This window comes from Bombyx mandarina, chromosome 09, assembly GCF_030267445.1.
Source record: "Bombyx mandarina strain Sakado chromosome 09, ASM3026744v2".
In the NCBI taxonomy this organism is placed as follows: domain Eukaryota; kingdom Metazoa; phylum Arthropoda; class Insecta; order Lepidoptera; family Bombycidae; genus Bombyx; species Bombyx mandarina.
In genome coordinates, this window is record NC_143216.1 from 10499738 (window position 1) to 10515658 (window position 15921).

Here is a 15921-nt window from a genome sequence, read left to right on the forward strand (position 1 = left end):
CTGTTTCGCTTCGAGTAGTTCCGATTACTGCTTCGTGCCATCCCCGCAACGCTTTTATAGTCGATATGACATCTTAGAATTATTTTTTATTTTTTTATTGCTTAGATGGGTGGATGAGCTCACAGCCCACCTGGTGTTAAGTGGTCACTGGAGTCCATAGACATCTACAACGCAAATGCGCCACCCACCTTTAGATATAAGTTCTAAGGTCTCAAGTATAGTTACAACGGCTGCCCACCCTTCAAACTGAAACGCATTACTGCTTCACGGCAGAAATAGGCAGGGTGGTGGTACCTACCCGTGCGTACTCACAAGACGTCCTACCACCAGTAATTACGCAAAGTATAATTTTGCGGGTTTGATTTTTATTACACGATGTTATTCCTTCACCGTGGAAGTCAATCGTGAAACATCCGTTAAGTTCGTATTTCATTAGAAAAATTGGTACCCGCCTGCGGGATTCGAACGTCGGCACCGTCGCTAGATACGAATGCACCGGACGTCTTATCCTTTAGGCCACGACGACTTCAAAAACGTAGCTTAATTTATGCAAGACGATGCAATAAAACAAAAAAGTGAATAGGTTTTTTTTTTCATTTTAATGTCCCCTCGTATCATAAAAACAGATAGTGACATACAAATTTCCAGCAAGCAGACGCTTATGACTATATTAGGTCCTCTGCACACACACACGACGACCGTTCGAAGCGATTTTCAAATCAAAGAAAACTTTTTTTATTTCAAGACAAAAATTCATCAGAATCCTAAATACTTTTTGAATAAATTTAGAAGTTAGATAACACAGTTTTTTATATGAGGCGATCTTGACGCTCAAACACGTGATCTTTTCTTTATAGAAGTCTATCCGCTCAGTAGACACGGGCTTGCGAAAACCGGTGCTCTCTACTTGTTGGCGCTTAAATAATTTATAATTCTGGTACATATTATATATAATCACTAAATAATCGATCTCCACCGCTTCGACTTCCAGTGCGGTATTAATGATGAGAATTTTTGTGGGGATGAGAAATAATAATGTTAATGTATAATAATGTAAATGTCCAGCGAACCAGACGGGTACAGCTAGTAATATAATAAAAATAATAAAAGCCTTTTATTTCATACAAGTGACATCAAACAAAAATTAACGCAATGTGATCTATAAGATTAGTTAACTAATAAATATCTTTGTTGAGTAATAGTAGGTAGTATTTCCCACTAGCAAGAACCCCTCCTCGGGTAAAGGCTTCCTCCAAGGATAATCAATCTTATCTAGATTGGGCGATTTTAACCCAGTTTAATCCTTTAGAATACGTAAATAAAATTCCCAACTACTTCCAAGATCGCGACGTGATCCATAAGTCCACCAGTGGTAGCGACACCGTGAGTTTGCCCCGGTAACTATCCTTTTATTTACGTTGGGGAAACTCAATTTACGGATATCCGGACGATGAGGATTAGGTCAGGTTATGTCGGACTCCAAGATGACTGCCGATTAAGCCTTAGTGATAGCTCTCTTTAGACGTCCGATCCATGCCTGAGATGGAACTCGGATGAGGGTAGGGCAGCGATCGGGGAATCCGGGTAAATTACCTCAAATGGGGTAAAATGAAATTTTGGGGGGTAAGTGAAATTTTTGTGAGTTAAAAAAATATATATATATATATATAGAAGTGAAACTTCTTTAGAATGGTTAAATTTTTAGTTATTGTTTTCTTTTCAAAATTATCATGGGGGCTATAATATGAAAGATACTAAAAAGAAGCGATTTCGTTTTTTTTTTGTTCTTCGCCATAGGGTAATATCAACTTACACAAAAATATTTTGGGGTAATAATTAAAAAAGTTCCCCAACCGCTGGGGTACGGGGATCCCATGGACAATATTATCACTAACGCGCGCTCCTCTCGATGTGGTAAGTATTACTTGCCTATTTCTACCGTAAAGCCGCTATGCGTTCCGGCTTTAATGGAGAGTCGTTAAGACTGTGAACTAGTTTCTCATGGTGAGGACGGTATTAGTGTCGTGGTGGCTCTTTGATGAATTGTTTTTTTTAACTCTAGTAAATGAGGTTAAAGAAATAATCAAAAGCACATTTACGACTAAATCTCGCCTATATTCAATAAGTTTACGACATTTTCAATCACTCACCAGACGCAGATTGAATCGTAACAGTGTTATTGAGAATATGTGAGACTTTTCACAACCCTAAAAATGAAAAAAGGCTTCGATCATTTTTGTCATCTACACGAGCGTCGTCATGTGTCTGTGTAGGATCTAAATCGTATCATTTATTGTGATCAGATACGTGTAGAAAACATAAGGACTATGCACGACCCTTGTACCGTCTCCAACTATTTATTTAAGGCCTGGCCTGAGCCATATCTTATCCATCTTTACTAGTACTACACCTTAATTATCATACTGCGTTCTTTGTTACGAACTGTCCAATAATTTCATTTTATGTCGATATTCAACGTTGCGGTGTCGGCGCCAAGTGATAAGCAAAGTCTAGATAACAAGTGCAGGAGATAAGGATACGATAGAGCAGAGGGTTTCGACAAAAACTCGGTCGACCAATGGTCCTGGTGTTATTGTTCAGATTCAAGCATCTCTCCAGTATTGCATGATAGCCAGATTCAAGTATCTGTCAAATATGTTGTATTCCATGATAGCTACGCCACAAGTTTTACACCAGATAATCTTTTTCTGTACTAAATATATAGCAAAGTCATAATTCCAGCTACTTAGTTTAATTTAAACTAAATAATGTTAGATTTCTTGTTATTAAGCAGGTTGTTGAAGAGTTTGTTTATATTTAAATTGAAGTATGTGACGGCGTTAACAATATTTCTAATAAACATCACGTGCAACAGGCGTGACTCACACAAGCCGGGTGCGCCGGCCATGTCGTTCCACTCGTGCAACAGAAGTGACTCATAAGCCAGCTGCGCCGGCTAGTATAAAAAGGCGGTGCGTGCCTTGCGAAAGACATTCGTTGGACTGCGTTTGCCTGGTGCACTTACTATATCGTTGTTACGTTGTGTGATTCAGTGACTGTTGTACGTACTGGTTAAAGTTGGACAAGTGTTAAAGTGAATTGTTAAGATAACATATTGTTGATTAAATCAGAAATCAAAGGTGACTTCGTTTAACTTGGTGTTCAACAAAATAATGTCTACCCTCAAGCTTACATCAGAAGTGAGATCAGGACTCTACTCTCACTGGCGTGACGTGTTTCAACATGTTCGAAGTACAGCAAAAAAAAAAAACATTATGCAGATCAGAATACTAGTAGTGGTACGCCACAAGAACGTGAATGCAGCATACGTAAGTCGTGTAATAACGTCTCTGTTACCTCGATGGAAGATCTGAGCCACGAAGAAATCGTCACATCTTACGTTCTGGCTCATGTTGCCCAGTTTGACTGTCGACTTCATCACATGGCGTTTACTAACGGAAATACAACACGTAACAAGCTATTGCAAGAAATTAAGGCAAGTGCAAATCTCAAGTGAAACTTCGATCGCAATAATGGATCTGTCACGACGAGTGGGTAGTTCCGACACGAATCGTTTTTAAGCCAATGACTACTGCTAGAGTTATATGGCACTAGTACAGTAAACCAGGACATGAGACTGTGAATTGTCGCTGAAATTTTAGAATCTACTCGATTCAATACCAATAACACTACACGTTCGATGACTTCGGGCTCCAGCAAGCAAGCAAGCAAACAAGAAAGCAAGTTTCCGTGGGGAAGAAAAATTGACACATCTGAAGTCGTCGTGACCTGTAAGATAAGACGTCCGGTGCGTTCGTGTCTGGCGATGCGGCGGTGTTCGGGTTCCGCTGGCGGATGCAGGTTTTTCCGGTGAAGTGCGTGCTTGTGCGTGCTTGTGCGTGCTTGACAAGTGTTCGCGGTTGGCTTCCTCAGTGTGGGAGTAACATCGTGTAAGAGAGGTGGAACCCGTAAAATTGTAGTTTGCGTGGTGGCTGGTAAGATTTGTTGCGGTAAGAAGTTTGCATGGTGGTAAAATGTCTTGTGAGTCTGCACAGGTAGCCGGAGGTGAGACTTCCGCGGTCGCGGCCCACCCAGTCCGCGAGAACCGGGCAGATCGCCTCGACGGTACGGAGGCCGGCCGACGGGTCCGCCAAACGACGAGATCACGCCTCCAGCACGGACTGCCGATATTGGAGCCCCCGCGCTCCGGCTGCACTTGCGCTAGGGTGCGCCGCCTCGTAGGAGACTGTGCTGTGGCAGGTCCAACCAGAGACGTCAACGTGTGTTCCAGAGCTTCAGTGTGTTACAGATAAGTGGTTTTGGCTTCCCCTTTATGTTCCATTCAAGGTCAGAATGTAGTCTCAAAAAAAAAAAAAAAAAAACATAGTAATTTATTCAATGGTAAGCGGTTTCATGAACAAGTCACTCAGTAACTCGGACCAATCATGGCAAGAGCAGTTAGGGGATATTCAACTCGCCCTTAATAGTACACGTTGTCGAGTAACAGGGTTTACTCCAATAGAATAGATGTTTACCGTTCAGGGTAGTTCACTTGAAATATCTAAGTTTCAACAGAGTGATAATCCCTCTAGATTAGATCTTGATTTAGCACGGTCGAAGGCCTGCGAAAACAAAAAAAAAAAAAAAAAAATGGGCACAAACAGAAGCTTGGTTTAGTCGAGGCAAAGCTAAAGTCAAACTCTTTTCCGCTGGGGGTTTTGTTTTCGTAAATTAGACCGAAAATATAAAGGTCCCTTCAACATTACTGCACCCCGAATCCTGATCACGCAGGAGCAAGTCACCGTCGTCGCCCTAGACACGTCCTTACGGATCCACCAGATCCAATAACTCTTGCATTAGATACCTTCAGCTCTAACACTAGGAGCAGGCTGAGGAACCCCGGTAACCGTACTCATCGAACTCTACAAAGAGGTCGACGTGCAACCTAACCCATGCATCAGCCCACTGAGTTTCTCGCCGGATCTTCTCAGTGGGTCACGATTCCGATCCGGTAGTAGATTCATTCGCGAAGCAATTGCTCTTGAGTTGTTAGGTCTCCTTTGGAGGCACTCGGGCAGTTGTTAGCAAATCCCACCCCTCTTGGCTGAGCCTTTGCTCGCCCACCCGTCCCGGTGAAGCGGGAAAGGCCTCCGGACCACCAGTAATCTTTCAATCATCTGCAGTTTTGGAAAACGATAGGTATAAGTTGAGACATGTAAATGGTTCTAGTGTACAAAGTTTCCCATGAAAACTTACGCGAAGTACCTCGAGGCCCGTCAGGCCTACTAGAAATTTCTGAAAATTATAGTGACGATGACGTGACGGCGTACACAGATGGGTTAAGTAATCTTGTTCATGAAACTGATCTTAATGATGACGACTCTATCACTGACAATAGAAGCGACATTTTTGTCCGCAAATAGCGATACAGCAAACATAGTCTGCGGGTAGTGATACAATGTCTGTAAGCTCAGGCACCTCAGGTGCAGGTGTTGGAAATGTAGAAAACGATGGTCGGGCTCGCACTATTTCTGAAGAAATTCCGTATAAATGTTCTGGTTTAAGAGATGTTTTAACAAACGCTACCGTACACGCAGATTAAAAAAAAAAAAAAAAAAAAAAAGAGAATTGTATGTGGCTAGAGAGATGTTAATCCGGACTAGCAAAAGAGAAAAAAAAAAAAAAAAAAATTGTAAGTCATTGAAGGGTGTATCCGGTCCAATGACTTGGCTAAAGGGATGTTAATCCGGACTAGCAAAAAAAAAAAAAAAAAATGTAGGTCGTTGAAGGGTGTATCCGGTCCAACGACTTGGCTAAAGGGATGTTGATCCGGACTAGCAAAGAATAAAAAAAAAAAAAAAAAGAGAAAAAAAAAAAAAAGAAAAAAAAAAAAGTGTGAAGTCATTGAAGGGTCTGTCCGGTCCAATGGCTTGGCTATAGGGATTTTCATCCGGACTAGCCACAACAATTAGCTACAGGGATTGCGATCCGGTCTAGCATTATCCGGTCCAGTTCGAAAAACTGAAGGGATAACAATTCCGATTTAAGTTAAAAGGGACATACTTACATACCTGAAGAGATTTAAATGAACTGGCCCAGGTATGTAAGCAGTCAGTATTTATAGCCAGTATAGGATTTTCTGAAGAATTATGCGAACCGAACCGTATTAGATTGTTAATATCATAGACCACGTTTTAAGTTGCATCCGTTAATGTCAGGATGAACGAATACGCTTATTGTCTACAGAACAACCATAAAAAGGCGCACGAGGACGAGCGCATGTCAGTATGGCCGTGACGGCGTTAACAATATTTCTAATAAACATCACGTGCAACAGGCGTGACTCACACAAGCCGGGTGCGCCGGCCATGTCGTTCCACTCGTGCAACAGAAGTGACTCATAAGCCAGCTGCGCCGGCTAGTATAAAAAGGCGGTGCGTGCCTTGCGAAAGACATTCGTTGGACTGCGTTTGCCTGGTGCACTTACTATATCGTTGTTACGTTGTGTGATTCAGTGACTGTTGTACGTACTGGTTAAAGTTGGACAAGTGTTAAAGTGAATTGTTAAGATAACATATTGTTGATTAAATCAGAAATCAAAGGTGACTTCGTTTAACTTGGTGTTCAACAAAATAATGTCTACCCTCAAGCTTACATATGTTTTATTTTTATTTTTATGTTTTTATGTTTTTGTGGGGTTTATTTCACCTGGTGTGAAGTGGTTACCGGAGCCCATACACATCTACAACATTAATGCTGCCACCCACCTTGAGATATGAGTTCTAAGGTCTCAGTATAGTTACAACGGTTGCCCCACCCTTCAAGCCGAAACGTATATGCCTGCTGAGCCTTAGACTGCTATATTATGTTGTGTGGCCATTTTTGTAGCTTTAATCGTTGTGAATAATAATATAGTAGTCTTCAATTCAGCAACGGGATTCTATGTAATTGGACAGCACGTAAATAGAACGCAATATTAGCGCATTATCTACAATATTTTACGAAGAATTAGATTTGTTGAGAGAAACATTTAACGAGAAACTTAAAACCAAAGCAACATCAGGTACATCGGTCCAAAACTAGAATAAAAATTATATTACACAATCGATTGTTATCTAAATAACAAAAAATAAATTTTACTTACATATTTCTAAATTATCCAAAATTATGCAGATTCAACAAGTTACATAATAACATATTTTTTATGATAATTCTTTAAAGTACTATCTAAGGTTTCTAGACTTTTTTGTTTTAATGGTCGGTGGAGCTAACTTAAGCGAAGCAGGAGTTAAAATTTCCCGAGAAACCTCTGTATGTACAGACGTAACAGACGTAACGAACGAAAGGAAAACGCCGTATCTGTTAAGATAATTTGTTTTTTTGTTTTAAGTAAAATTATCTATTGACTATAGTGTGTAATAACGATCTGTATTAAAAAAATATATGGGAAGACGAAGATATTGTAGGAAAATAAATTACCAATTTCCTGTTAAGATACATCCGGCGCATATAATAACAAATTGTAGAATGAACAAATAAATTATTAAACATACAAAGCTTAGCTGCTCCACCTCATCCTAGAAGCTCAAGCGCTTTCATTTATTACAATAATTTTCAACAGCGGGAGCTCAATGGTATAATCTATTGCGTTTACAACACTACTTTTAAATCGTGGTGTTTCCATAGGGGTCTTCTGTGTGCTTCTGTCTTAACTTAACCTACGAAACGTCCTGAAATTCATCAAATTGTAGACAAATTTCGTCGAGATTCGATGATCACTCACGGGAATAATTCGATTGGTTCAATGTCTGTCAGCCTACATCCAGGCAATAGCTGGGGATCCGTCCGAAGACAAGGAGTCTAAGGAACGGCGAAGGTGCGCCGTCTTCGACCGAGCCTGCTGTCAGTACAGCGAGGAGCTTGAACAGGGCCCGTCCACTCCCTGCAGCTGCTGCTCAGGGTTCGATAACAACTGTAATTAACATTAATAGTTGTACAACCGCTCACTGAGTCCCAGAATCATAAGTTATTGCTGGTAATTCTAGGAAAAACACAATAATTTTTGGATCGTGTCAAAGTTCTAGGTGAATTCTTTGAAAACATACAGAGGTTTTACATTCACAAATGAATAGACACACACATTTAGGAATAAATTGTTCCGTTGTCTTGAGTTTTAAAAGGGAGTCTTAAAAGATGGGTGTGCTTAGAAATCGTAAAAGTCCACAAAGGATAGGAAGTGGATGATCTTACTTCTCTAATTTCACATACAGACGGTAGCAGTCCATCTGTGGAGTTGTTAGGCGAGCGCGGTGATGGTGTTGGGGCATGCTTAGGAACCTCGCGGCCCGCAGACATCTTGTCGTGCAGCTGAGCAAGTCGCATACTCATCTGACGTCTTTCTTTCTGTTCTCTTTCTCTCTCCCATCTCTTCGCACTGTAACTCCTTATCGATGATGTGCTGCTCTGCACTGAACTTAAACTTGGACGTCGCGAACCTGCGACGTAATGTACCATATAATTTGTCTGCTTCTAATAATTTGGTGTAATTGCATTGCTAGTGATTTGTGACGCAGTGTACAAGCGGATGTTGAATTTGGAAATATTTGTATTAGTGGTAAACAAATATTTGTAATATTTGAGGTACTGGATTTAATAATATCTGGTGTCGAAGAGGCTACTTTAATTGCTTAAAAGTTTTTCAATTGGTATTTAAAAAAATGTTACACGGTTTTCACGGGAGAAATGCTTAGGATCATATTATTATAGTGACGAACAAATTGGATTTTGGTAAATACCAGATTTTACAAAACGACAGACAGCACCAAATTGTGTTTTTATTTCAAATTTTCTAAATAATTATAAAAGTGAGTAATCGAAAAATAGCCTTAAACTATATTGAAACAACAACATATTACATCGTATTGAATTCAACGATTGCGTATTATCAAATGGATTTTCTTTTAAAGTATACTAATTACATTTTGCTACTCTGACTGCACACAAATCTAATTATTACTGCAATCAAATACATACAAATATTCGAAATATAAGTGGTATTAAAATTATATTGAAAATAAAAGACAGTACATTTATTTGTTTTTCAGGTTTACATAGACGATATATGATATTTGCAAACGCTTTCATGCACGCCAAATAGTACAACGAAAAGCGTGTAAGCAACGTGCACTGCTCAGGAAACTGAAGTTTCTATTGAAAATCTTTGTATGTTAATTGTACTATTTAAATGATTTACTAATTTAATTCAATTTACTGTTTAGTTATATATTTTGTTCCCGCAGTAGGACGATCAAAGTCAAAATTTAATCCTTTTTCACATTACTACTAAAGAGAAGTTTATGTTTATATCGATGATTTATTTGTGGCTTGGTACAACCACGATTAGTTGATAATGGATTTAATATATGTGTCTTATATTATGTTTCTATCACGCTAAACATATGACAACCAGATACATGTTGAAAGTCGTGACGGTGAAAGCTAAAATTTTAATGTATACATACTTTACAGAGTTATGGTGCACATAATGTTGTAATCTTCAGTTTCATTAGCACACATACATAAAAGGCGTGATAAATAGATACAAAGGAAGGACCACGGCCATCTTGCTCGCTCCGCTGATTGCACATTCTTATTTTTCGAATCTTGAAAGCCCATTTGCCAATAAGCTCACATAAAGCTGTACTTACAAACAACCAATTTATTGATGTTTTCCATATATGCCACCTTTGGGGATTCAAAAAACAAGAAATACATAATAATTAAAAAAGCTATCGTATTACGACGTTTATAAAATTAATTTCAATTATTAGGTTATTATTGAATTTAGCATTGGGATAATTTTGAAAATTAACAACCACATTTTGATACCACGATGTAAGTCTTAAAACAAAATTCTAAAAATTGAGCTGGAGCTACAGTTAAGATATTTCTGACATAATTAATTGCCTTACATGAGTATTTAGTTGAGTTCGCGGTTATCGTTGGGCTTGGGGACTTTTATTTGTATCCCGTGAGCGAGGTTTCGCCCGCTCGTGTAATTAATTTTTAGCGTGTGAAGGGCCCGGGAGATGCGGTTCCGCGTTGACATGTAGCCATGATTACAGTGTTGGGCTCAGAGTGGCATATTTGGAGTTACACCGTCCCCACGAGCAGTCGCAGGCTGGCGTCAGTCCCTGTCACTAACACCAAACGCAACATCTAACGGACACGGGCGGCGCGCGGCGACACATGCGTCCGTCTCCACTCCTATACCGATCCGGTCGCTTCACAGTTGAATTACATTCGAATGTGGATTTTGAACGTTTTAAATGACGGAGGTTTCGAAGGATAACATAATTTTCTAAACGATTATTCATGTTTCTTATATTTGAAAGAAGTCTTTATCTATAATGCTTTGAAGCGAACGGAATCAGTGTATTTGTGTAGACGAACCTCGTGCGCGTCCGTCCGAACACCGAGACGTGCAAATGACGGGGCCCGCGCTGCATACATCATCCAGTTCACCTTTGGCGGCGCACCGAGGCGGGTGCGCGCCGCCGTCCCGCCTTACGGCCGCGAGGTGGCGCGAGATGAGCAAGATGGCCGCCTTGCGCGCCGCACCTGCGCGCGATGCTGACACCGGCACCCCCCGTCGCGACCCCCGCCCCGACCCCGCACCCCCGCCGTCGTCCAGCGTGCCGCTTGTACATCCGCTGCGGGACGATGCACGGGACGACGCCCGAGACGACGCACGGGTCGCGCTCAGCGTCCCACCTGCCGACCGACACGCGTCGTCATTCACCAGCCACCACTATGTCACTACACTCATACGTCGGACTTGTTCCTGAAGGGATTGTTCTGTTTTGGTGTTAACAAATGAAAAAGATAATTACGAATGTTATTCAGCCTTGTCCATTCCTTTTATTAATTTGAAAAGACAACATTGCATGCATACAATGAGAATCTTCATCCATAAATATACCCTAAAATACTTACCAGTGTCGTTGAGAGAATACAAGCAAGGCGGGGTTAGCCTCGCGTCGGCAAGGTGCGTAGGATGGTACCGCGCCTTAGTGTAGAGATGCAGCACCATGCAGAGCAATCCCGCCAACACGAAGATCCCCGACGCCACGCCCAGGAGCGTCGGCATGTCCGCTGTCAGCAACACCATATCTGGAAACAAAAAGACGAATACGTTGTTAAAGGATTTGCTAGTAGAAACACGGTTACGCCGGTAAGAGTAATGTCATCTGTCATCAAATAGCAGAAATGAATATCAAAAGAACTAGTAATATCAAGAACGATAGAGAATTGTAACGCCATCGCCAACGCCACGATATTGATTTCCATCTACATACTATTCATTTGTTATTCTATTCTGAATCATGAAATATCTCCTATAAGTGGTCGCGTTTTGGTCGCGTTTCCAGAGGTCTTTTTTGCCACGTACCATCCGGCTATGGAATGAGCTATGACATGTCCTTCTTTAAAAGAGGCTTGTAGAGAGTATTAAGCGGTAGGCAACGGCTTGGCTCTGCCCCTGGCATTGCTGAAGTCCATGGGCGACGGTAACCACTCACCATCAGGTGAGCCGTATGCTCGTCTGCCTACAAGGGCAATAAAAAAAAAGTGGGGGCAAATAGCTGTATTTGTCATCACTTTTTTTTTTTAAAGATTAGCTGTAATCTTTCAATAAAAATTTAAGTATTCAGACAAAATCTACTAAATCCGAAAATTAGTATATTTATTAAGAGAACGTCAGCGTAATCACCTTCAGTGCAGAAGACTCGGTAGGTGGGCCTGGAGTGCGAAGTGCTGTGGTACCCGGGCTCGCATTTGCAGTAAGCGTTGTGATTGACCTGCACACACGACGAATGGGCATCGAAGGCACGACACGTTTGTCGGTAGAAGCACTGCTCGCCAAGTTTCTTCGCTGTAATAAAACAAAAATACAAAAAAATATCTAATAAACTTCCTCTCGTAAGTACTCATAGACATAATTAAAGCCGTTATTAAGAAGTCGTCGTGGCCTAAAGGATAAGACGTCCGGTGCATTTGTATCTAGCGATGCAACGATGCAACGGTGTGCGAATCCCGCAAGTGGGTACCAATTTTTCTAATGAAATACGTACTTGGCAGATTTTCACGATTGACTTTCACGGTGAAGGAATAACATCGTGTAATAAAAATCAAAACCCGCAGAATTATAATTTGCGTAATTTCTGGTGGTAGGACCTCTTGTGAGTCCGCACGGGTAGGTACCACCACCCCGCCTATTTCTTAGAACTTATATTAGACCTTAGAAATTATATCTCAAGGTGGGTGTCGCATTTACGTTGTAGATGTCTATGGACTCCAGTAACCCCTTAACACCAGGCGGGCAGTGAGCTCATCCACCCACATAAGCAATAAAAAAATAAAAAAAATATTAACACCCTTTTATTAGATTCGTTTTTATGTTTGTTTGTATGTAGCTGAATTTTTGAACGTCATTTTCATGGACTCCAATACGTCGGATTAACTTGAAAATTTGTACGTGCATCAAGAATTTTGCATCTTCCCTTTACATTTTCTCAATCTACGGCCTTAAGATTTAAGAAATTTTCATTATGTAAATCGAAGATAAACTCGTAATTTGATGGTTTAGCTAATGGCTTTTGAAGAGCCCTTGTCCGCCAGATCTATCAACAGACCAGTTTGGAAGTATACCGTATTAGAAGATTGCATTATATATACATCCATTATGAGCGTACGAAACTTATACAAAAGACGTAAAGATATTACCTAAACATGTTTTACTAATTAGACAGTTAGACTTTTGTTAACGAGGCATGATTAAAATATCGTGGTAGGGACATGTTCTTAGTCCGCGATCATACACTACCGTTCAAAAGTTTCGAAGCACTAAGGTAATTTAGACGATGGGCTGACGACATAACCGAAATAATAGGAAAGGACTGGCAAACTATCGGCAAGGACAGAGACCAGTGGAAAGAACTGGAGGAGGCCTTCACCCGAGGAGGGGTCCATATTCAATAACAAAAACTAACTCTTACTAACGTTTAGACAATAAGCATTCACAACTAACTAAACATTAACAAATAAGTATCACATTTGAAATGAAAGTTGAGGATAAGGAAATATAGGCTTTTTTTTTTTTTTTCTAAGGTAATTTAAATAAAAATGTCTCTAAAACACATAACTCATTAATTAATACACTTAAATCTTGATGAAACATCAGACTAAAATATTTTTCATTAAATTTTTATCTCTTCAAAATGACTCCTCTAATTTTTAATTACTCGTTCACAAATTTTACAATTTTTTTTGATTAATTTATGTTTTGTCGTCGTACAATATAATTGAGAATTCGACATCATACCTCAAGTTTCTTTGAAGTTGCTTTGTAATAACTATAAACCACTGAGTTTTTCGCCGGATCTTCTCAGTGGGTCGCTTTCGGTCCGGTGGTAGATTCTAGGAAGCACTGCCCTTGCTAGGGCTAGTGTTAGCAAGATCTCTCAGGTTGAGACCGTGAGTTCACCCACCCTTCCGCGTGTAGTTGGAATAGTCCCTTAGGCTACCAACGAATAAAAACAGCTAACTACCTAACGACAGTTAAGGCATGAGCTGGTCTCAACATCAAAAAAAATAAAAAAAATTTAACCGACTTCAAAAAAGGAGCAGGTTCTCAATTCGACTGAATGTTTTTATTTTTATGTTTGTTACCTCATAATCATAACTTTTGACTGAGTGAATCGATTTGGATGATTTTTTTTTTATTAGAAAGCTGACGCTTTCCATTTGGTCCTATTTCAATTTAGTCCTGTTCTGATAATGGTATCCATGAGAAAACCATATAAGTCTTAAATTTGCATTAAGTACGTGCGCGACAAATAGATGAATAACTCAATAACTCAATATCACGCCAACCCATTTCGATGATTATATTATTGTTTTTAGTGTATATTAATTTGTTTTGGAATATCTTGTTTTTTCTATTTGAAGTCGGTTTTTGTTAAAGCATGTCGATTTACAATTATGAAAGGTTAAGGTGTTATTAATAATTTATAATTAGTTTTACGTTAACACAGTCGGAGTTTTGTTTGTAACGAACTCTTAAAACTCTGAGAAAGTCCTAAAAGTCTTTGAGGACTTGTCAAAGGTCTGTTATGAGAAGAGCTATCTTGGTGCGCGCTGGCGCGTTGTTATGAGAAATTCTTTTTGCAACTTCATTCATGTGTGTAATAACGTTTCAGAGACTGTTTTCTGTATGAGCAGATATAAATGAAAATGCCCAAACATGATTATGTTTCTTACATTTTCATTATGTGAAATCAATATGCTTGTGACTGAGTATATTAATAATTTATTAAAACTTAAGTGATAGACAGCAACCCCTATGGCACTGCTGAAGTTTATAAGCACTGGTGACCACTTATCATGGGCCGGGTTGCGTGCTCGTCTGCTGTTGAGTGCAATAAAAATTTTCGAAACCCTTTCTATTATTTAGATGTAATATTAGTGTACATTTAATTTGGATTAAAAGATAAATTTACATTTTATGTTTGCATGTGTATGTTTATAATTCATTTGCATGTAACGAACACCAGTTTCTTTTTTAACAAAATGTAAACTAATGGTTTGTAATGAATGTAATTAACTTTAAGATGATTTTCTTTCAATCTGCTGTTTGTTTCATCTAGTATTACCAAAGCTAAAGCATCAGAAACGTCAGAATAGAAATAATTTAGATAGGGAATAAAAGTATAACTAATGTAATCATGTCTAAGATTACTATAAGCGTCATTAAGTACAAACTATCAATATTTAAGAGTACTTTAAATCATCATTACATTTTTTAAACATTTTTTGTTTTTCAAATCATGTAATAAAACGTTTGTGCAGAACAAAATGTCACATGTTATGAACATGATTGTGGGTTAATCGTTTCTTAAATTTCTAAATGTTTATAAGAATGCTAAGAATAATTTAGTATTCACTTTAGTGTGTGTATTATCTCTACAATGCTAGTATAAATGACAATTATTGTATGACGAAGCATAGGTAGTGTTTATAGATGTAATATTTTCATACAAGGTCATGATCTGTCACGATCAACTTTAAGCAAGAACTGCTATAGTTAAGAAACAAATTTATTAAATTTAATTCAAATTGTCTACTATGTTTGTAATGGAAAGCTGACATGTTTATATTTCGCACAAATGACTTAAGTGACATTGAATGATTTGATTATCTAGACTTAATTAACTTTTAGATAACTTTCGATTTAATGTTATTAAGTACTCTAGTAGGATTAATCTAGAGGAGTTATTGTTATTCGAAATTTTATACAATTGTACCTTCATACTATCTTTTAACAGTAAATTGTTTGTAATATAGGGAAATTAAATAGCTTACAGAGAATTACAGCTTTTTATTTAAAAAAACTGTTTTCTCTCTGTATGAAAAGGTCTTATCGATTAGAATGCTGAACACAATCAAACGTTCTTTAATATTTCATAAGTACTACCGGGAATTTCAGCGATTCTAAACGATAAGATTTTTTCATAAAGAGAGTTAATTATAAAAAATATTAAAATTACTAAAAAAGCCACCTGGTGGGGGGTAGGGAGACTAATAATCGACAGCAGCGACGCCTGCTGTCCTGGGCTCTAACTAAAGCAAAAATAAAAATGAGAGTTGCGCATCTATCTCAAATATATTAAGTGTATAATCTATGAATAGGTTTCCTATTTCAGTGGTAAAAACAATACGCGCAAAAATAATGTTTACAACGCCATCTCTTATCTATGGGTGAAAGGTGAAACTAGGGATAGGCCTAGAGGGAGAGTGATAGGGAGAGGCCGGTTTTGCCTTAAAATTTAGTATGTTTTAAATGAATTGTGGGTTAGGTCATTT

The 15921-nt window shown here is 38.9% G+C and overlaps 1 protein-coding gene and 1 long non-coding RNA gene across 4 annotated transcripts in view; both read right to left on the reverse strand.

The window, feature by feature from the left end:
• Nucleotides 1-576: 576 nt before the first annotated feature.
• Nucleotides 577-5837, reverse strand: LOC149502351 (uncharacterized). Its single transcript, XR_016323598.1, has 2 exons — nucleotides 4536-5837; nucleotides 577-4360 (listed from the first exon to the last, which is right to left on the reverse strand). It is a non-coding gene; the product is annotated as an uncharacterized LOC149502351 (long non-coding RNA).
• Nucleotides 5838-6685: 848 nt separating this feature from the next.
• The window catches only part of LOC114245230 (uncharacterized), a 37121-nt gene continuing 27885 nt past the window's right edge, over nucleotides 6686-15921 (reverse strand). Inside the window, exons 4-8 of one of the 3 annotated variants that reach the window (XM_028177325.2) lie at nucleotides 11771-11932; nucleotides 10996-11172; nucleotides 10621-10773; nucleotides 8251-8495; nucleotides 6686-7972 (exon numbers count right to left, since the gene is read on the reverse strand). In XM_028177325.2, the coding sequence (XP_028033126.1) occupies nucleotides 7904-7972; nucleotides 8251-8495; nucleotides 10621-10773; nucleotides 10996-11172; nucleotides 11771-11932 (806 nt within the window). In that variant the 3' untranslated portion in view covers nucleotides 6686-7903. Of the gene's footprint in view, nucleotides 7973-8250; nucleotides 8496-10524; nucleotides 10774-10995; nucleotides 11173-11770; nucleotides 11933-15921 lie in introns of all 3 variants that reach the window. The other 2 variants (XM_028177324.2, XM_028177323.2) reach the window with 2 other exon arrangements.